Raw genomic sequence first — 22,483 nt, 5'->3', positions numbered from 1 at the left:
ACAGATTTTAGGTAGAATAATGAATGAATTGTTGAATATGTTTTAAATGGTCAGTTCTCGGTAAGTACTTATGATGACCGTGATGTTTCACTTGGAGTGAATTTCATTCTATAAACAACTTTAGAAGCAGTTCCATCTAAAATGATCCGATTCTCAGGAAACATCTTGTGTTTACGGATATCTCCTTCTGCTAAATATGCTTTTATAATGATCGAATAAAACACGACAGCCTGCAAATAAACAAGAAAAAAAAAAAAACACAGTGATTTCGGTACGGAAAAGTTAAAAACTTTATTTAAAATTTTTTAAACTTGTAAAACGGATTAGACGAGGTTTAAAGTGTAAAAATAATAATAATAATAATAATAATAAAACACATAAGAAACACCATAAGAACACAAACACACTGGAACCGCTCGTGTAAGAAGAGTACTCGGGTATAAACCGTGTTAAGTCTTGCGTGCAGGCGTCTGGCTCGTGGATCCCGGAACTTTCTCAGCGATCACAAACAGGTTCCTTCCTTTCTGTGTGATGGAGGATAAGAGAGGAGTGACGGGGCCTTCGGACATGCCTGTCAAACACGCGTTAGGAAATCAATAAGCCATCATGACTATCATCACGAGCACGTCGGACAGTATACACCCAAACGCAGGATTCAATTCCAGCTACGATCAGCTTCGGAAAACAGATTTACAAATAAAAAATAAATACAAATCTGGAGCCTTCTTACCGTACTTATAATCTATAATGCACTTTAAACACATACAGACTTCCACAAAGCTGTTCCCAAAACACAACATGTATAATAGTATTATTAATAATTAATAACAACTACGTGGGGCTTCTTTTGTCCAGGCTTTATTTCACTTATTTTGCAGCAGCAGTGTTGAAACAAAGCCTTTAACCCAAAGACAAACGCAGCAATCACACTGATACCGGTACACTCACACCACCTAGAGGTCGTCCAGTCAAACCGTCATACCTGTCTTTAAAGGTGCAATCGTTTTCTTATTGGTAAAAAAAATAATGGTTTAAATGTATTAAAAAGAGCCTTTCGGTCTGGAATGCTCGTTTGTGTTCGGATGGGCTTCTCGTCAGTCGTTTTAAAGACGCTCCCTGACACCCGTTCACTCCGGCCCTCGTCTCAGTCTGTTCTGAGAGAAAAATACGTCTGAAATCGGGAAGCTCCCAACGCAGCCGGATAATCCTGGTTTTAAGCCACTCGAGGAGTAAGACAAATATTAAAAATCGGATATGACTCCGTCTTGAGCCCTAATCTTGCCTTCTAACTTTGACAAATCGTCCCTAATGCACCTTTAAAAGAGAGGGGGAAATCATTTGTTTTGACATCTATAAACGGATAAAAAAAAAAAAAAAAAAGTACGACGTCGTTCGTTAATAAACTTGCAAATCGCTACCATATAAGAGGACCTCAGCGTGGTAAGAGTAACCCATCGCACCATCCTGTCGCTGATTACTTTCCTAGAAGAGCACGTCCCCAAGTGATCGATTCCTTACATAAGGGGTTTAACACTGTACGAATCGGGAACCCGCTCACCGGTGGACGCGCAGTGCCGAAGAGACTCCAGGAGGTTGGGGCTGGAGAACTTGACCACGCCTCTGAAGAGCTCATCTCGGTCACTGAGTGTGTTGTTGCTGCTGCCTCTGTACCTGGTTTCAAGCTGAAGAGAAGACACGTTATTCGTGGTAACCGTAGTCATTTTAGTGGTTCGTTGCTAAGAAAGAAGGGAAGGTTGTGAGTTGACGCTGTGTGTGTAAAGCTGGGTGAGATACACAATATGGTCAAAAGTTTGTGGACACCTAACCATAACCATCACCATCACACTCGTATGTGCTTGTTGAACGTGCCGGTTCAGATTTATTCCCTGTTTTGCTCTTATAATAACCTCCTCCACTTTTCTGGGAAGGCTTTCCACTAGATTTTGGGGCGTGGCTGTGTGGATTTGTGTTCATTCAGCTACAAGAGCGTTAGTGAGGTTGAGATCAGGCAGTGATTTTGGGATGTCGAGGAGCTCCATCATTGTCGTGCTGGAACTGGATTCAGTGAAGGGAAACTGTGACGCCACGGCATTACTGGAATGAAAACGTTACCCGGTCGAGTGCTCTCCCGTTTAGGATTCGACATGCAGCTCGTATTAATCTCTGTCAGGTTTTAAATAGCCGTTCTTTCCAACGATGTTTTACCGCCAATGTCGCTTCATACACTGACGGACGTTCGTTCAAAGCTGTATAATATTTGACGCGGTTCCTGTTTCTTACACACCTTGTATACGGCTGTTTCCAGTTTGGGCACCGTCCCGTCACCGAAAGCCTCACAGGCCATCTGATGTTTTCTCTCAGCAAACTCGGCATGCTCTCTATCGATATTGGGATCTGCAGAGAGAAATAAAGTCGCCGATAAAAAATATTAATTATAAACGATACAATCCTGAGATGCGTCACTAAACATAAACGATGCTTAGACCTGATTCTTGGTTTATTAGAGAGATAGAAAAAATAAAAAGTACACACGTGAAGGAAGCGCGTTTCTTTCCTTTAAGGTCCTTTCCTGATTTGGGAAAACCTGGAGGGGAAAACAAGGTCATCGAGTAGAGCTGGGAAATATGATGATGATGATGATGATGATGATGATATGAATAATATCGATATCGTGATATCAGGACACTGGGTATTGCGATATTTTGTAACGTTTTAATAACGTTCGCATGCTTTGTTTGAAAGCAGCTGGTTTAAACTGTAAGACGTTTTCTACTTAATCTTAATTACAGATATTTTGCATCTTTTTTGTGAATAAATAAATAAACGTATCATCAAACATATCATCAGTTGTTGTTTTTTTTTTTGTGAATGCAAGTATAATATTTTGTTTGAAGTTTGTTAGCAATCCTATGTGTATCATGATGAGTACTATACATCATAGAACAATATCATAACACACATATATACATACGTTATATATATATATATATAAATAAGTTCACAACTTATCGCATATACACGTTTCACTTTTATTTTAGATTTCTTAAAATAGACTATGAAAATCATGTCCAGTTTTTAAACGACGCATTATCACATGTATAATTTTATAAGGTTTTGATCAATCATACAGCAGTTACAGTCTTTACCTGTTGATACTGCTTCATGAGCAGGTCTCGCATGGCAGCGAGGCTTCTACCGGTCAGGTGAGCTTCGTTTATGGACACGTATCTGGTGGACAGAACTAAAGCCTGAGAGTGAGACCGGTAAAAACAATCAGACAGACAAATATAAAAAAATAATAATAATAATAATAATAAAAGCTCATGAAAATGTGACCAAAATAAATAAATAAATAAATCAATCAATCAATAGAATGAAGTGACCTGATATAGATAAGGCTTGTGCTTGGCGGTGAGATTAAGGATAAACACGTATGGAGTCTGGAGATAATGAACAGCGTAAGTTGGCTTGAAGTGGTTGGGTTTGGTGAAATTATCGCCCCACGCGATTCGGATCCATACCGCGCCGTCTTCCGGTTTCTTTATCCTGACGGATACCTGTAAGAGCAAAGACTCATGGGTAGGAACCAGCGCAGATGCTGAGGACTTTTTTTTTTTTAATAAATCAGAAATGAAAAATCTACCAGAAGACGAGTTTGATGGACTGAATTAAAGTGTTAAAATATGACGAATCGAATAAAAACTGCTTAGAGATTATCTACACTCCCGGTCGAAAGTTTGTGGACACTCGACCGAAATGTTTCTCGTGATCTTAAAAAGCTTTTGATCTGAAGGTGTGTGATTAAACGTTTGAAATCGGTGTCGTAGACAATAATATCATCGTGCCGACGTATTCGTTTCTTTCATTAGAAGACTAACATTTTATTTACAAAAAAATTTGTTCTTAAACGGACGACTCGGAGCGAAAAGCAGCCGATAAGAGTCCGGCGTAGGTGGGAACTCCTTTAATACGGTTTAAAAGCATCTCGGGGAAATTCCTCAAGAAATCGGGTGAGAAAACGCCGAGAATACATTTCTGGAAATTCTAGGTTAATAAAAAAAAAGGGGCGTCTACTTTGAAGATGATAAAATACTAAATTATTTAGATTTATTTTGGATTTTTTTAAAATCACAACATAAATCCCATAGTTCCATTTGTGTTTTTATGACTTTATTATATTATTTTACTAAAATGTGGAAAAATAAAAAAATGAGTGTGTCTAAACTTTTGACCGAGTGTAATTTTTGTTTTTTAAAAAAAACAACAAAAAAAAACAGAATTTCACGTTAAATCCAGTTTTGAAAGTTTGCTTCAAGTTCAATTGATCTGTCACTTTTAAACGTGATTTACATTTAAAAAGTAAAAAAAAAAATAAATAAAAATAAAACATAATAATAATAATCACTCTATAAAGCTGTTTCTGGTTGACAGTCGCTGAAAGACTGCTTTCAATAAAAAAAAAAGAAAAAAAAAAGGTTTTCCGTGTGTGTTTCTGTTTTCATGACCGTTTTCTTTTCACCTCAATTAATTAATTCATCTAAATCCACTTTTTTTTCCTTTACTTCAGCTCCAGATTTCAGCTTTTCAGGCTACACTGTTAGATAAAATATATGTTTATTGGCATAAGTGCGAGTCGAAAAATAACCGAGAACGTTTTTAAAAATTTTTTTTTTAATTTTAATTTGGATCGCGTTCATTTCTTCACAAACTAGATCTGAATAACTTTATTTATTAAACAGGAATCAGGAAAGTGCTTTACGTGTTTGACGACTTCCTCTAAGTGAGCTACGAACATCTCCTTAAACTGGGTGAAGTCCACAGAAAGGGCTTCATCTGAGGAGAGAAAAATAAATAAATATATATAAAACACACACACACACACACACACACACACAAATGTTTCTTATTTTATTTTAATGGACTCAACTGATTTGCTCAGGTGCAATTTAAGAGATTAAATTTTTTTAAAAAAGTTTTTAAAGTTACCTTCTGCGCCAGTGAGTTTAAAGGCGTGCCATGTTCCTTGATTAGGGTTCTCCATGTAATCTGACACCAAATAAAACAAGAACACCACAGGTGACGGAAATGTCAAGTAAACATATGAACATTTACGCAGTACATAAACTATTAAACTAACCCCGTGGTACAATAGCGTTTCCAAATAACGCACCTTTATCGACGGGATTGTGCGGGGATTATACAGAAGAAATGTAAAAGAAATAAGCATTAATGTTCTGAAACGGTCAATGGTGATGAAACCGTTACGTCATTGACGGAGAAAAAGGGGTTTTGAAAGAGAAAAGGTCCTTTAGGACAAGAGCGATGGAAGGAAAGCGGTACACGTAACCAACATCCGTCTTCAAAACATCAGCAATAAGGAACAAGCTCACTCACAGACCATCTCCAGCTTCGTCACGTCTTTTAAACGCAGCCTGCTTTCCTGAACGCAGAGAAAGAAAAGACAAAAACGGGGGATCAGTGAAGTTTAATGAAGGTACATACCATTTCAGAAGGGCTTCGCTTTAGTGGTTAGCCTTATTATTATTATTATTATTATTGTATCTGTTAGTTTTCTTCTTCTTCCCCATGGTAGTCATAAATAGGAAAATTATGAAATTTGGCACACTCATACAGACTCCCATGAGTAGTATCTAGTCCAATTATGGGGTCTCTAGGACCAACTCTATAGCGCCACCACTAGTTCAAACATTCAGCATTCATACGGTTATAATTGTTGAACACTTTGTCCTATTACCGTGTACTCTGTTCCGATTACTGTGCCTTTGGGGATTGGCCCCGTTAATTGTTGCTTGCAGCTATATTTTTTTGGTATTGAAATGGTAACTTCATGGTATTATAATGTAGTCTAAAAAATGTCACAGTTTACATTGTTGAAGTATTAATTGACCATTTATAAACACACACACACACACACACACACACAAAGTGTTTTATTTTTTGCACCAAAAACCAACAAGTAATTGTTTTTCTGTCTTAGAAAGATATATTTGAGAAAGACTTTTTACACAAACCTGTCAGTAGGTACAGTATCGTGTTGTTGTATAATTTAAAAAAAAAAAACGGATTTTGGAGCACACATTACTGACCAATCACGGATCACCATTGTTCTCAATGACCAATCCCTGATCGATCGCCAACGGTTTCTCCCACCATCGCACTTCATTATAAACAACACTCCTAGGAAATATTTACAAGTAATAAAATCAAGAAAGTGTTTCCCTCATGACTAATCACCTTTCACGACTAGTATAGTATTTCGTAAAAGCGTAAAAGTTTAGTTTGTGCATTGCGTCATGACTAAAGATGTCTTCGTTCTATGAGAAATAAATGAACCATGTACCCTAATTAGTCATTTGATATGCCAATGATCATGAGGAATAATTAATATGCAAATTAGCCTATGACATCCTCTAGAGACTCGCTGACGAGTGTGTTTTAGCTACTTTAGTCTGAAAAGAGTTGGCGCTTCTTCCGATACACCTGAAACCGGAAAATGCATCTTTTTCGCCGTCTACCCTCTTCCGCATACGTGAGCTCACAGGCGGTCACGACTGGATAGTGCCGTTGTATTTAGCTTTATTTTGAAAGTCAGTGGTGAGATAACGGTCTGATCATGCTTTGAGACACTAGTTTCAAATAATTTTTGTTTTTGAGCACAGTTTGAAATGGTGTATTAATACTGTGATACCGTTAAGTTTGTAGACTAGATTATCATCGATACCATATCGATACATCGAGCAGCCTTATAGAGGGTGTGGAAGGCATTACGTCATACAGTGTTAGGGGTTTATAAACATAAGGTGTAAGGGTTATTTATTTATTTATTTATTTATTTATTTCAAGTCAGCCATGCAGAGTAAAGCTTTGCAGATGATATACGGTTAGGTTTGTGTACATACCTCACATTTAAATATTACATTCTCCAAAAGCAACCATTTTGGTTGAGTGTAGTCCAGATCCTCGAGCTGCTCAGCTGATAAACAACCCCAGGCTCTCAGCGTGCTCTGCGTCTTTTTACTGGGGAGTCTCCGTAAAATCCGCTGTAAAATAGCCCGCGACTGTTCGTCCATTTTAGACCCGGGTTTAGCTTTCTAATTTAAAAAGGAATTAAAATAAACCGCCAAGTCTTGCAAACTGGCTCTGTTTTTTCCTACTGGTTTGGGATCAGCTCGTCGAACCCAGCTAGTGACGTCAATCGTTTTAAGAAAAGCACAAAAACTGATCTCAGATCAGCGTAAAAAAAGTACTTCCGCATACGTCAGATCCTGTTTTAGAAAGCAAATATCCAAATAAAAGTCCCGGAAACGTTATAAAAGCCCAGTCGTTTATTTATTATTATTACTATTATTTTAAGTTCGAGTGTTTAATAAACGATGAATGCTTTGATTATATCTATAAATTTTATTACTTGTTTCCAACAAGTTGTCGCAGAGTGAGAAATTTAAATAATTTGTGTAATAATTTATTTACTTTTTCCTAATGGGTTAATGGTGCTGCCATCTATCGGTCACGTTCTCTGGTATGGTGGTGTGACTATTATCCGACATCGTGAATAGTAGCAACACTTCAATGGAGTTTATAAATTAAAAAAATAACGTTAAAAATCCACCGGAAACCAAAGACAGGTTTGTTTTTTAACATAACTTTTTTTTTTTTACTGCATCTTACTGCAAAATAAAAGCATGTACAATGACCACGAAGTACTTCTAATCAGAAACACATGCAGTGTTGTTACAGCCTAATGGTTATAATTCAATTTAATCAGCATCTTATTATTATTATTATTATGATTATGATGATGATGATTATTATTACATGGTGTTTGACAGAATAAATGATAGTTTAGACAGATCATTAATCCTAGTTGTTGGTCAAATAATGTTAAACCCAGCTTTGCCCTTCACCCTGTTATTGGACTGGATCTAAATAAATAGAAAGCTGTTATGTAAGTAAATCTATGTGATTAATGACTGAGAGTGTATTAAACAAGTGTCTAGCATGTATAAACTGTTACAAATGGAGTTTTAGAGTATATGTTCAGCACAGTACTGATACTGAAATTATTGCCTGCATGTTTGATATTTATTTCCTAAATTCAGTTAGTCTTCATCGACATGTTCTGTATTTCATATTATTTTCAAATACCAAGAGGAAGAACTACAGCATCTTCATACAATACAAGCAACCTGATGAAATACACTATACTATACATACTAAAAGTATGTGGACACCTGACGATCACACCCATATGTTGTTCCTCACCAGACTGTCGCCACAAAGTTTAAAGCATACAGTCGTATAGGACGTCTTCGTACGCTGTAAATTTACAATATCTTTTCACTGGAACTAAGATGCTCAAACCTGTTCCAGCATGACGAAGCCCCTGTGCACAAAGCGAGCTCCGTGAAGACACGGCGTGTGAAGGTTGGAAGAAGGTCGAACACCTCGAGTGTCCTGCACAAAACCCTGACCTCAACCCCACTGAACACCTCTGGGATGAACTGAAACTGGAGTCTCCTCACCATCACAACATCAGCGCTTGATCTCATCCTCACTAACGCTCTCGTAGCTGAATGAACAGAAATCCACACAGCCACGCCTCAAAATCTAGTGCAAAGCCTTCCCTGAAGAGTGGAGGAGCTTATTATAACAGCAAAAACGGGGGATAAATCTGGAACGGGATGTTCAACAAGCACGTATGGGGTCTGATGGTCAGGTGTCCACGTACATTTATCTATATAGTGTATAATATAGGGTTTAAACACTAGCTTTAATATACTAGGAGAGCACAAGTTGAGGAAAAAGTGCCTTAAAGTAACGATGTCATGTCGTGTTGTGTTGTGTTGTGTATTTCCAGGTACTTCTTCAACTCAGGATGCACCCGGACCTGTCGCCACATTTACACACTGATGAGTGCAATGAACTGATTTCACTGCTCAAACAGTGTCACAGAGAGGTCAGAAAAAACCCATCACATCATCTAATCATCTTCTAGACATATCATAATAGCATAATAACATATCCCAGAAGCATCACAGCAGAACTCAGAGCAAGTGAGCATCACACTGAGCACTCTCTCTCTCTCTCTCTCTCTCACACACAACTTTATGATGCTTTCGGAAACCATCATTTCTCTCCTTTCTCAGTTCTCGACCTGAACCAGGCGCATTTGTTTACAGTTGATTAATATTGTGAAATTTATCTTCAGCACAACTTCCTCCGGTTCTTTGGAACGTGTAACGATGTGGACCGATCGATGAGGGAGTGTCTTAAGAAAGAGGTGAGACATAGTTTATTACAGCTGCCGCTCGAGCATGACAAAATACTCGCATGTCATCGTAAATTGTGACTTTCTTCTTTTTTTTTTTTCTTCTTTTTTTTTTTGTTTGTTGTTTCTTACAAACAGTGTTGAAGCGCCCGTGCAGTTCCACTGTAAATAATACAGTAACTATATAATGATTCGTAACACGTTGATCATTTTCAGTATTGTATTCCTGGTAATAAATAGGGCTAGATTTAGCCTAGACTAAGCATACATTAATTGCCTGATGACGCTGCACGTACGTAAATGATACATCCTGAAGTATACTCGATGACAAAATGTGGGCATAAAACACTCGGTGTTGTGCTGTGACAGGAAAATAATCAACAACGGAGTGATGTGAAGTTACTCTTAGCACCACAAAGTAGATTTTCTTTGCCCTTTAACAGCACGCCCTGCCATCTTTTATTCCTCTTATACCGCAGCAATTTTCCAAAGATTACAAATGTTAATTTATTACCGAATGACGCGTCGTACGTTTTATTCGTTTATAGTTTATACGTTTAATGTTGTGCGACGAGTTAGTTCCTGTTCTCACTTACGTCTCACCAGCCTCTCGTTACTCCCCTTTCTCTCTTAACGTCAATAAAAGACAGACAGCATGAAATGTATATGCTGTAAATCGATAAAAGGTATGATGTCACTAAATAAAAAAAGGTCATTATGGGCATATGGCTGTGGTATAAGAGGAATAAAACGCTTATCTTTTGCTAAAAATATCCGTTCTCAAGAATTCCGAGATCATAGCAAAACCTCTTAATTCTTTTTGACATATACAATTTTTATAATAGAGTAACGTTTCGAAATCCCCCATCTGTTAAGCATGGGGTGTGCAAACTTTCTGCGCTCAATGGATTTCAATGGGAGATTCCTCAATCAGCAAATTAAAGGATTCGTCTCGGTTTGAACTCGTGCATCATCGAATAAACAATCATTTTGAATCATTTTGTGTCTAGGAATATCATTTTTTGTTTGTTTTTGTTTTGTTTTGTTTTTTAGTATCAGGCAAACCGAGAACGCAGCAAAGCTCACGCAGAGGAGATGAGACGGCGGCTCAGGGACGGACCTAAAGCTCAACCGTGAGATGGACGTTCTATTCCAAAATAGAAAATGTGAACCATGTAGGACTCCGGCTTTTCAGGGGAGCTCCTCGGACTTCGCGGACGGCGGAGGAGGTCCTGCGGGGGATGTTGGAAGACATTTAATTCACTCATACAGGAATAAAATAATAGACAAATAATAATAATTAATACTATTGTACAGCTATAAGTATTACCTCACAGCTACGTGCACTCCGAATCCCATCTACTGTATACTCTCTATGGGGTACAAATACTTTCAGAGAGTATCCAGATTATTTATGGATAAATGATTAACGTGGGTTCACACTGATGGTTAAAAGGCATTCTTAAACAATTACGAAGATCGAATACAATTAAAGAAATACATCCAAAATCTCCACAAGCTGCATTAATCGTGTCATTTATTAGATATTGTTCTTCTCGGCACACAACGAGGACACAGTATCCTACTGACACACACACACTGGAATGACGACCTCTAAGGCACCCTGAAATATTCATATAGTAATATATTGAGGGACAGGGACGTTATAAATCTGCACTACACTGCAGCTTTGATGCTGAGGAACAGACGGAAAAAAAGAAAAGGAAAAACAAATACACATCAGGTAACGTTAACTTTCATTTAATTCGATTAAAGAAGGGGAAGCAAATGACTGCGTGATTTCGCTCAGTGGACTCGCAATCGGTTCATTTATCATATATAATGATATCAAACCACAGCTCTGTCGAATTCTCGATTCTGATTGGTCAGAAGGCGTCGGTTCGTTTTCCATAACAGCAGCTCTGACACGTTTCTATTAATACGTCCGTTCTAATACGTTCCGGCTCGCCGGACGGACCTGTTTCACGGACGTTCACGTAACTATAAACAGCTAAAAAGCGTCATGTTTTTAGTCTGTAAAAATTGACATTTTCATGTTACAATGAAGTCGTCACAGTTTTAGAAAGAAAAGTGATTCAGTATTTTAAAGTAAATATTATATTAATTCAGTATTACACAGTAGAGCGTTTATATTGCCTGCAAACAAAAATGGGCGGTTACCTTTGTATCCAAAAGTTTGTGCACCCTGCATCAGATTACTATGAGTTTTTCTCACTGAAAAGACGCTAACAAATTAAAACCCGACCACACAGCAAATGAAAGGTAGTTCTATTAAAAACAAATTTAAAAAACCTGAAGAATTAAAATATGAAGAATTATATATATTATAATATTATATATATATATAATGTATATTATATATATATATATATAATTTAGTTTCCTGTAGAGTTTCTTATAAAGTATAAAAACGAACAGAGCATGCCGGTTGACCAAGGGTGCCAAAACTTACGTATATGTCCGTTAAATTATTACCTCGGTGACAAAAACACCTGGGAAGTGTGTGAATATGTAATGGCACTGCCGATCCACAGGACTTTTTTTTTTTTTTTTTATGCGTTTGGCAATAAATAAAAAATAAATCATGCAGCAAGATTCCTAAAGACATTAATTTAAAAATAATAATAATAATAATAAATCAGAACGCATAAAAGTTCAACAGTTATTTAAAATCATTTACATGCACAATCACGTTATATAACAATAAAGCATGTACAATTGCTGAACATAGTGCCTTTATATTTGTACAAAACAATTCACACCTACAACTGTGTGTTTATAAACAGATCATTTTCATTTTTAATATTTTATATATATATAATATATTATATATATATATATAAAAATTTTAATTTTTTTTTTTTTTAAATACACATGCAAATATAACGGCCACATCTGCATTATGTCCACAAAACACGACGGCCTAGTCGAGGAAAAGTGCAGCTCACTTTGAAACAGAAAAACGTTAATATATTATTCAATGTGATGTCAATCTTTACAAAAATATACAAGAAAGTGTGATATTCTGTTTTAAAAAAAAGTCCTTTAACCGTTGAAAATATATTCACAAATTCATCACGTATAACGCTTGTCTGTATTTCTGTCACGAGATATGAGAGAGACGTCCACAGATCCACGGTTCTTCATCGCAGCTGACTACACGAGCGCTTCATTTCCTCCTTCCCAATCGCTCCCGTTTCATTCACTAAGTCAATAAGGGTTTATTCATCCTTTCCTGACAGACACACAAATCACAGAAGGATGAAAAGAAACGGGCTGAAGTTGTAATTATGAGCCTGCCTCTTTACAAAAAAAAAAAAAATCGAATAAATAAAAGTCACAGTGAATAAGAAGAGGTCAGGATCAGGATGTGTCATTTCCGAACAGATTTGAGCTGATGATGGAGTGTCACACGCAGAAATCTTGTTATTGAGTCTTGATACTTCAAGTATTGAGCATTTTTATTCATTTAAGATATTGACCCTGTGTCGTAGTTGTAGTTATGGGTGGTTGAATGTGGTGAAGATGTTAATAAAGGCCTCTTTCACACCCATTAGTCCATTCAGATTCTGTGAAATTGATGTTTGATATTTGGTTTCATTTCACATTGCACATAAGTAAATTAAAGCTGCAGTACTGAACTTTTATTTGGATAAAAATGTAAAAAAAAAAAAAATTTATTGAGCAAATACGTAAAAAATTTTATCAAAAAGTGCTCAGAACTGTCTCCTTACCCCGATTCACAACGGGCTCATTGTTAAAATAATGCTGTATAATTTGAGCTGTCGGGTGGTTACGTCACGTCCGTAAACAGAAAGAAGACGACCCGGCTATTATATCGCGTGTGCGGGTGCTGAGGATGGTGGAGTGTTCGGAGCTTGTTCTTAAAACACTTGCTTAGAATTTAAACTTGTCATCCGGTTTAAACTCCGAGATCCGAAGGGATTAAAGACTGACGCAGAGATGGCTTTTTTCCCCCTGTTGAACGGGTAAGACGTTTCAATGTCTCAATCGGTAGCTAGCTAACATTAGCGCGGTTGTTCACTTGGTTCAGCTAGGTATCGAGTTTCCTTCCTTTTTTTTTGTTTGTTTTGCTATGGTCAGTGTGGTAAATTGCACGTATTTTGAGAAAGACAGCAGTTAATCTCCACGTCAAGGAAACCGTCGTCAAGCTAATACACACCCCATACGAATACCTCAAACTATCAGATTCATCCGAAGCACAACCCACGTAAAAATAAATAAATAAAATTTCTGCAAGTAACTTGCAATTTCATGTTTCAAACAGAGATGGCGATAGAGATGCAAGAGCTCAGTACTGCAGCTTAGAAAGAAACAAAAAAAACATTGGATGAGGGCGGTCTAAGGCTGAAAATGATCTGTTTTCAATTTTTACTTAAAGTATTACCATACTAATTCTCTACTGAACATGAATAATGAGAAATATACTTTTGGGTGCATCTGTTACACCACCTTCATATTTACAGTGAGGGAAAGCCACCCATTTTTCAAGTGATCGGAAATACTGGAACGTGATTGACAGATCTTTCTTGCTACCCAGGTGTGCCCTGTTAAATTGACTGTTTAAAGAACGAATAGCTCTGAGTGTCTACTCTTGGTTTGAGCCCTAGGTTTCACCTATGAAGTCTGCGTTGGTTGTTAAAAAGGATAAACCAACATGAAGACCAGAGAGCTGTCTATGGGATTAAAGCAAGCCATTTTGAATCTGAGAAAAGATGGAAAATCTATCAGAGCAATTGCACGAGCATCGGGCATAGCCAATGGAACAATTTGGCACGTCCTGAAAAAAGAAAGAAACCACTGGTGTACGGACAACCAGACATGGAACGGGTCGGCCAAGGAAAACAACAGCAGCTGATGACAGAAACGTTGTGAAAACTGTAAAGAAAAACCCAAAAACAACAGTCAGTGACATCACCAACAATCTCCAAGGGGCAGGGGTGAAGGTATCACAATCCACCGTTTGAAGAAGACTTCGAGAGCAGAAATACAGAGGCCGTAGCACAAGATGCAAACCCCTCATCAGCAGTAAGAATCAGAAAGTCAGATTGGAATCCGCAAAGACATAAAGATGAGCCACGAACGTTCTGGAACCAACACTAACCTCTACCAAAGTGATGGAAAGGCCAAAGTGTGGAGAAAGAAAGGATCTGCTCATGACCCGAAGCATACAAGCTCATCACTAAAGCACGGTGGTGGTAGCGTCATGGATTGGGCTTGCACGGCTTCTTCTGGAACAGGCTTAATAATCTTTATTGATGATGGAACTCATGATGGCAGCAGCAGAACGGATTCATTGAATTCTGTCAATTTACAGAGAAACGCATCCAATCTAAAGTGAAGGAACTTCATCATGCAGCAAGACAACTATCCAAAACACACTGCCGACTCATCAAAGGACTTCCACCACACCTTAACCCAGCTGAGCAGCGTTTCACCTCCTGAAGAGAAGACTGAAGGGAGACAACATACGGACTAAGCCGCCTAACAGTACTTTGATTTACTGTTTAGCAGAAAAATGTCATTTACATGTGAGTTTGTGTTTTTTTTTTTTTTTGGACCGTTTATCACAATCAGTCTAGAATGATAAAAGCTTCAAAGAGTTCATTCTTTTGAGATTTTTCACTTTCACTTATTATTTAACTTTGTTATCACAGGATGCGCTTGTACCTGCCATATAAAGTTTCCGTGCCCAAAAAAACCATTCGGCGACGTGAGGACAACGTGAGACTACACAGGAAGACCAAAACCTTCATCGCATTGCTCCACCATGAAAAGGGATTTCTTTTTAAAGAATTAAACACTGATTTCGTGTCAGAAGTGAACATAACTAAGTGTTCACTTTCTCCTACATTGCAGTAGTTCCTCACTGAAATGCAATCAATGTCCAATCACTGTCCAATCACAGCCTGACAGCATACTCAGGGGCGTGGGTGTAATCGAAGAAGGGCAGAAAAGCTGGTGTTTTTTTACAATTCTTTAGATTCGAGTGTGTTTTTTTTTTTTTTTTGGAGGTATGATTTTGTTGACCTAAGTGAAATACGATTAATTGATTTTACCACGCTTGGGTTTATGCTGGTGCAAAAATAAATAAATAAAAAATATTTAAAAGCAATCAAATCCTGATTCATGATTTTGCTCGTAATGGAAAATATAAGGGGTCAGTATGGAGGGGGACAAACATGAATTCTTCCGAATAACTCGAGAACTTCCTATAGGCTCTTTATAATACTTACAGCTACTCATCTACTCAACGTTCATGGAAAGAAAAAAAAATAAAAACGAAAAATGCACAGTTTAGAGCAGAGCAACAGGACCAACAGCAGTGCAGACGTTACAATCCAGCGTCGTTTCCCTTTATCTCATTATCTTTAAGACTGTCACAATATAACTTCACTTCATTTTGAACTTCAGTAAGTGATGCATTGCTCAGAACTGCAATTGGGATAAGTATAGGGGGGAAAAAAAAACCTAAACAAAACATAACAAAAAAACCCCCCAACATAATGTCCTGTTATTGGATTTGCATAGACTTATGAAACAGGGATGAATAATGCATGAGATATCTGTAAATGTTTTTTTTTTTTTTTTTTTTAATGTTTTTTTTTTGTTGTTGTTTTGTTTTTGTTTTGTTTGAAGCACCTACTGTTCTTAAAAGAATAATTTCATCCCTCCAATCAAACAGGAAGAGAGTCGATCATCACATTCAGGGCCTGACGACAGAAACGGTAACTGGCGTCTAACAAAAGGACGACGGATTCGTCTTTATAACTTTATAATAAAAACGTTTAAAAAAAAAAAAACCCAAAACAGAACAAAAACACCTGAAGGATGGAAGTCCATCTACAATTCATCACAAACCCATCACTACCGCACTGTCGCCATGGCGCGTACCACAATGACGATGGTGGACGACAGGGATGTGTTTAACGTTTAAAAAAAAAAAAAAAAAAAAGGATAATAATTATAATAATAATTAGTATAATTTCCCAAGAACCTTTGGTATGAAACTCACCCCATTAGACATGAGTGACAATAAATTATATGAAACAACCAAACATATCTACACTGTACATCTACACAGGATTATTGAATTATTTGTTTGCACTTGTATGCAAAATGGCTTGGTTTTTTAAAATAAATAAAGAACGACAACGTTAAAAGGCATTTCATTAAGTGATAGAATTATCAGTGTTTTGAATGCTGGTCTGGAAGCATCCTCGGGAAAACCGAACCCCTCTGATACAGTCTGGATTATAAATGATTAGAATGATAATTATTATAATAATAAACATGGATTCTTGGCTTATATTCATTTCATTCAAAGTACATGACATCGTCTGCTCTAGGTGGGTGCGGTGGTGCTGCGGTCACGCTGATGACGCGAGATGTTTAGGCGTTGTAACCTTTACTCTGTAAGTAGGCGAAAAGGGCCTCCAGGCCCTTGGTGGAGCACCACAGCTGTTTGAGCATCTGGCACTCCTTCTCATTCACCTCCTCCAGCACGGACATCAGGATGCTGCGCACCATGCACTTAGACTCCTCCAGGACCTGAGCATGGAAAATAATAATTATAATAATAATAATAATAATAATACAATTTCCTCATTTATTAAAAATAACTAAATTTAATAGAATACAGTAAATATGTAATATTTTTAATATTTAACAATAAAAAACATTACATTAAATAACATTACATAACAGGTTAATTCTTTCTTCCTTATTTCCTTCCGTTTTTCTTTCTTATTGGGTTTTTAAACATTTTCTGGTGGGATAATAATAATAAAATAAAATAAAATAAAAAAATAATAATAAATAATAATAATAATAATAATAATAATAATAATAATAATAAACTGCATTTACTATACATAAGGCATTATAAATGTATTATGTATTGATAACTGGTGACATTAGCCTATGTAGTACCTCATCATGTCTGGCAAAACCCTGTAGAAATGCTAATAACTCGCTATACTCACAGTACTGTGCAAAAGTTTTAGACCCCCTATTTTTTTTTTAGTAAAAACTTTGTTATAGATTTTTTTTGTTTTATGACTTCTACATTATCGAGTCAGTACAAAGACATACTCGATTCCCACACATTAGTTTTCCAGCACAAAATTAAATTAAATGTTACATCTCATATTTAAATTTTTATTTTTTTTGTCACACCAAATATTGACTTTGCTTCATGTACTACTGTTTACTGTATTTTTTTTTTTAAATGCAGAAACATTTAATTTCATTATTTTGAAGGCATATTTGCTACATAAGGCGTTATAAGAACACAAATGAATGTCCACGTTCCCCTTTTTTTGAGAAAAAAAAAATCCAAATGATTCCGGTCTGAACAGAACACGAGGTCTGAGTATTTTATTCACCATGGCGCTGCAGGTCGCCATCTCCTTCACCCGCAGCAGCACTTCCTGACTGAAGGTGCTCGGCCAGAACACTTGCGAGACCAAACCACGGCTACACGCCTCCTGCGCCGTCAACTTCCTCCCACAGAACAGCATCTCATTGGCCTAGAAACAAGAACGTTTCAAAGAACATCCTAGTATTTAGTGTACTTAAGCACACTTAATCAATCAAACCTGAAATAGGATAGCCTAGAAAATGAAACGAAGGCACTAGAATTAAAGAGAAGAAGCACGAGTAGAATCCAGGACCAGAAAACTGATTTCATTTCAACTTCACCTTCTTTCTGATCTGAAACTTTAAACCACATACTGACAACGTTTATTGATCAGCACGTTTCATTGGTCCACACCCCCCCCCCCCCCCACCCATACCCATTTGAGTAACATTGCAGGAGTTAGATTTTATCTCGCTCTGCACCGAAATGCTTTGATTTTGATGCGTACGTTATAGTTTCCATAGTAACAACTCACTGACGACGTTCCACAGCATTCAACGTGACTATAAAGTGATAAAAAGTATGCGTTGTTCTTTAACATATAAATATACCATTTTATGAATGTATTTATAAACCATTACAGTATTGTTTTTTGTAAATCTGACATTTGAAACAAACAAACAAACAAACAAACAAACAAAAAAAAAAACACTAGGGAAAGGAGACTGGTACAAAATTAGATCTTACAGTCCAATCATCTGGATGTCAGAATGAATCTGAGGGCAGGTACAAAAGCGTCGACACTTTACGGTATTTATTATAGTAAGAAAAGTGTATCACTTAAATGAATAAATGTTCATATTGCAGAATTATTGTGAATGTGTAGGCTGATGATGTAAAAACAACTAGCAGTGCTAGTGCAGAACTACGTGATTATGTAATTTTTAATTATGTATTTTTAAATGATTTTTCTGCAATTAAATTGATGGGATTATTTACTCACCAGAGCCACTCCCAGGATCTGAGGGAACGTGTATGAGGAGCAGCCGGACGGCGTGAGGCGCAGTGCAGCACACGGGGTTTGGAACCAGGCCCGCTCGCTGGCCCACACGATGTCACACAGAGGAAGGATGGAGGCGCCCAAACCCAGAGCAGGACCGTTGATGGCCACCACGATGGGCTTCTTAAAGTGGATGAAGGCTTTTACAAAGTCCCTGCAGTGAGACAGAACCGAGATGTGCTGTCAGGCTCTCAGGGTTAGCGGTGATTCTCAACCATAAAACATAAAACATAACGACATTACAACTGAGAGAAACAATAAACTGTATCATCACTCGCCATTGAAGTGGAACCTTAAAGTGTATTGGCCTTTTACCTATAAAATGACCTTTTAAGTAAGCAATAAAACACTCAGTGCAACGCTGTTAGAGGAAAATAATCAACAACGGGGCGGTGTGATGACGTGGAGTCACTGTTACCACCGTGAAGTTGATTATTTTCCTCAAACAGCATGTCCTGAAGTGTTTTATTCCTCTTATACCACAGCAATTTGCATACAGTCATGCACTCTTGCTTTATAAAGTGCTAGGCGTGTAACTACATCTACTTATGAGCATTTATACAGGCTTATATAAGATACTATAAGGTGTAGTAAGTGCTGTATAACACATTACGAATGCTCAGAACTACTTATGAACATTTATACAGGCTTAGCTCGGGTACTATAAGTTATTATGTGTGCTGTATGACACATTATACATGCTCAGAACCACTTATGAGCATTTATGCAGGTATATGTAATGTATTATAAGGCATTATGTGTGCTATATGACACATTATACATGCTCAGAACCACTTATGAGCATTTATGCAGGTATATGTAATGTATTATAAGGCATTATGTGTGCTATATGACACATTATACATGCTCAGAACCACTTATGAGCATTTATGCAGGTATATGTAATGTATTATAAGGCATTATGTGTGCTATATGACACATTATACATGCTCAGAACCACTTATGAGCATTTATGCAGGTATACTTAAGGCATTAAAAGGTATTATGTGTGCTATATAACACATTGTACATGCTCAGAACCACTTATGAGCGTTTATGCAGGTATATGTAATGTATTATAAGGCATTATGTGTGCTATATGACACATTATACATGCTCAGAACCACTTATGAGCATATACGCAGGTATACTTAAGGCATTAAAAGGTATTATGTGTGCTATATAACACATTGTACATGCTCAGAACCACTTATGAGCATTTATACAAGCTTACATAAGGCACTATAAAGAGTAGTGCATGCTATATAAGGCATTATAAATGCTCAGAAGTATTTATGAACGTTTTCGCAGGCTTATATAAGGTACTACAAGGTATTATGCATGTTATATAGCACGTTTGAAACACTCAAAACAACTTATGAGAATTTCGATGGGTTTATATAAGGCATCATGAGGTGTTATGTGAGTTATGTATGAGCATTTATATAGGCTTATGTAAGGTATTATAAGGAGTAATGCACACTATATAACACATTATAAATGCCCAGAACCACTTATGAGCATTTATATCGGTTTAAGTAAGGCGTTATAAAGTGTTATTCATGTTAGATAACACATTATAAATGCTCGGAATTACTTATGAACGTTGATTTAGGCTTAAGTAAGGTGTTATAAAGTTAGATAACACGTTATAAACGCTTAGAACTACTTATGAGCACTTATCTAGAGTTATGTAAGGTGTTATACAGGTTATATAACATTATGAATGCATTTATAATGTATTCTAAATATAGCTTCGATAGGACGTATCAAATTACTGTCCAACTAGGTTCTTATAAATAATTTTAAAAAAAAAAAAAAAAAAAGAGAAAGAGAGATTTAAACTTTTGAACTCTAGTTTTAAGCGGGACTATTTGACGATTTTGCACACTGCAGTGCAATTCCTATTTTCCAAAGTGCCACATAATTCAGTTCATAATTACCTCATGAACTAAAGTGTGTATTTCAGAAAGCAGAGGTTACAAGTTAAAAGAACGAGCAACCCAAAGAGCTGCACAAAGTTAATAACCATAATTATTCTAATCATTCTGACAGTAATGATGATTGCGTTGAGCTCCAGGAACCACAGAATCCCCACAGAACCATCAGCGTGAATGTAGAAAGAGCTCGATCAGGGTTCCTACAGCACACACACACGCACACACACACCTACGCTGTGATCTGTTACAGCACTCTCTTGATGAATGAGTGTTTAATAGAACTAGAAGTGTACTGAGTGTGAAGCAGGAGCATGATCATGACCGTAGATTTTGGTGTGGCGGGACGACATTAATAATTAACGACACAGCCAGACCAAATCTAGCCGAGAAGATTTCGTTTCATGTTCGACTTACGCTAGTGTCTAATGAATTTTTAGAGTAACCCTGTATTAGGGAGTCAAGAGTCAACAACACACAGTCATCCAACATACAGTCTGGCAGCTTGGGTTGAGCGGATTTAGATGTACCTTTGTCCAATCGTGTTCAAGGTAATATCATTAACCAGGGTTGCCTGGTTTGAGAAAAATTTCCAGCTCAACATCTCAAAAAACACACAAAAGACATGAGAGTAACACATACATATTTTTATCAGCTTTTGCGCACACGTTTCTCATGCACGGATATTATCCACTCCATAATCCTCCTTTCCCTCATCCAAACTTTGCAATATATCTTACAATATAAATGGTCCTGTACATCATAGACACACTGTCTGCACTTTCACTTTGCCTTTGTTTGTGGAAACGTATTATATTTACTAGCATAGGGCAGCGTGATTCCTGCCCTAATGGGCCTCTTTTAGTGCTTGTTGCAGTTCCCATGTTTGACCACTAGGTGTAATAATAACTGTATGGAGACAAATGGGGGTATTATAAGGAGTCATGCACACTATATAACACATTATAAATGCTCGGAACTATGTATGAGCATTTATATAGGCTTACGTAAGGTATTATAAGGTGTTATGTATGTTATACAACACGTATGAAATGCTCAGAAATACTTACGAACATTTATATAGGCTTATGTAAGGTATTATAAGGTATTATGTATGTTACATAACATGTTTGAAATGCTCAGACCTACTTGAACATTTATACAGGCTTATGTAAGGTATTAAAACGTGTTATGCATGTTATGAATGCATTTATAATGTATTATAAATATAGCTTTCATAGGAACTATCAAATTAATGTCCAACAAAACCTCACACTAGAAAAGCCACAGTTTCCTGAAAGCACTGTTTAACTTTAAGATCTTGACTGTTAGAGAGCGTGTTGCTCTCAATGTGATGCTTGTTCAACCATGTAACGATCATCTGTGCGCTGTAAAGCTTTTGAGAATCTCCGCTCAGGTTCATTACCTCACGGCCTCAGCGATCCTGCTGCTCTCTTTCCTGCGGTCGGTGGAGAGGCGGCCGATCAGATACGAGGCGTCCAGGCCGCTGCAGAAGATGCTGCCCACCGCGCTGAGCAACAGCAGCTTACTGTCGTCCACCGCCGCCGCGCCCAGAGCTCGACACACCTCCTTCATGATCTGAGAAATGAAAAGAGGGATGGGGTGAGAGCTGTGGCAGCTTCAGGGAAAGAATGAACACAAAGAAGAGATCTACGAAAGCGGAATTACGGCTCCAGAGTGTAGCGCTGTTACTGAGACGTGACAACAGAACGCAGCCAGCAGTTTATAACCTGCTTATACTGAGATGAGAGTAAAACAAATACATGATTGTA

At 37.3% G+C, this 22,483-nt stretch overlaps 3 protein-coding genes across 5 annotated transcripts in view; 1 reads left to right on the top strand and 2 right to left on the bottom strand.

Annotated features, from left to right (window-relative positions):
* Positions 1-266: 266 nt before the first annotated feature.
* Positions 267-7,346, bottom strand: cenpn (centromere protein N). Of its 2 annotated transcripts, none has more exons than XM_053622500.1 (10): positions 6,921-7,346; positions 5,395-5,440; positions 4,987-5,046; positions 4,760-4,833; positions 3,384-3,557; positions 3,147-3,248; positions 2,533-2,584; positions 2,285-2,394; positions 1,559-1,682; positions 267-524 (listed from the first exon to the last, which is right to left on the bottom strand). In XM_053622500.1, exons 1-10 carry the CDS (start codon positions 7,089-7,091, stop codon positions 496-498), a joined length of 942 nt encoding a protein of 313 aa, XP_053478475.1. In that variant the 5' UTR covers positions 7,092-7,346; the 3' UTR covers positions 267-495. The 2 variants fall into 2 exon arrangements, with proteins under 2 accessions (XP_053478475.1, XP_053478474.1); XM_053622499.1 differs by having other exon boundaries at positions 267-571; positions 6,921-7,342.
* A 179-nt stretch (positions 7,347-7,525) lies between these two features.
* Positions 7,526-10,801, top strand: cmc2 (C-x(9)-C motif containing 2). Its single transcript, XM_053622501.1, has 4 exons — positions 7,526-7,646; positions 8,879-8,977; positions 9,230-9,301; positions 10,343-10,801. Exons 2-4 carry the CDS (start codon positions 8,897-8,899, stop codon positions 10,424-10,426), a joined length of 237 nt encoding a protein of 78 aa, XP_053478476.1. The 5' UTR covers positions 7,526-7,646; positions 8,879-8,896; the 3' UTR covers positions 10,427-10,801.
* A 3,196-nt stretch (positions 10,802-13,997) lies between these two features.
* The window catches only part of LOC128606400 (chromodomain Y-like protein 2), a 42,719-nt gene continuing 34,233 nt past the window's right edge, over positions 13,998-22,483 (bottom strand). The window contains exons 4-7 of one of the 2 annotated variants that reach the window (XM_053622498.1): positions 22,117-22,289; positions 18,697-18,907; positions 17,719-17,862; positions 13,998-16,882 (exon numbers count right to left, since the gene is read on the bottom strand). In XM_053622498.1, the coding sequence (XP_053478473.1) occupies positions 16,724-16,882; positions 17,719-17,862; positions 18,697-18,907; positions 22,117-22,289 (687 nt within the window). In that variant the 3' untranslated portion in view covers positions 13,998-16,723. The other variant, XM_053622497.1, reaches the window with a different exon arrangement.

This window comes from Ictalurus furcatus, chromosome 4, assembly GCF_023375685.1.
Source record: "Ictalurus furcatus strain D&B chromosome 4, Billie_1.0, whole genome shotgun sequence".
Taxonomy (NCBI): domain Eukaryota; kingdom Metazoa; phylum Chordata; class Actinopteri; order Siluriformes; family Ictaluridae; genus Ictalurus; species Ictalurus furcatus.
This window is presented reverse-complemented; position numbering and strand designations above follow the sequence as displayed.

Bases quoted from the DNA above. Each gene is read 5' to 3' on its own strand.
- cenpn (XM_053622499.1), bottom strand. From the start codon at position 7,091: ATGGACGAACAGTCGCGGGCTATTTTACAGCGGATTTTACGGAGACTC. The intron at 2,585-3,146 runs GTAAAGACTGTA...TTTCCCCTCCAG, and splicing joins TCATGAAGCAGTATCAACAG to GTTTTCCCAAATCAGGAAAG. The intron at 572-1,558 runs GTGAGCGGGTTC...CGTGTTTGACAG, and splicing joins TCGGCACTGCGCGTCCACCG to GCATGTCCGAAGGCCCCGTC.
- cmc2 (XM_053622501.1), top strand. From the start codon at position 8,897: ATGCACCCGGACCTGTCGCCACATTTACACACTGATGAGTGCAATGAA. The intron at 8,978-9,229 runs GTCAGAAAAAAC...ATTTATCTTCAG, and splicing joins TCAAACAGTGTCACAGAGAG to CACAACTTCCTCCGGTTCTT. The intron at 9,302-10,342 runs GTGAGACATAGT...TTTGTTTTTTAG, and splicing joins GGGAGTGTCTTAAGAAAGAG to TATCAGGCAAACCGAGAACG.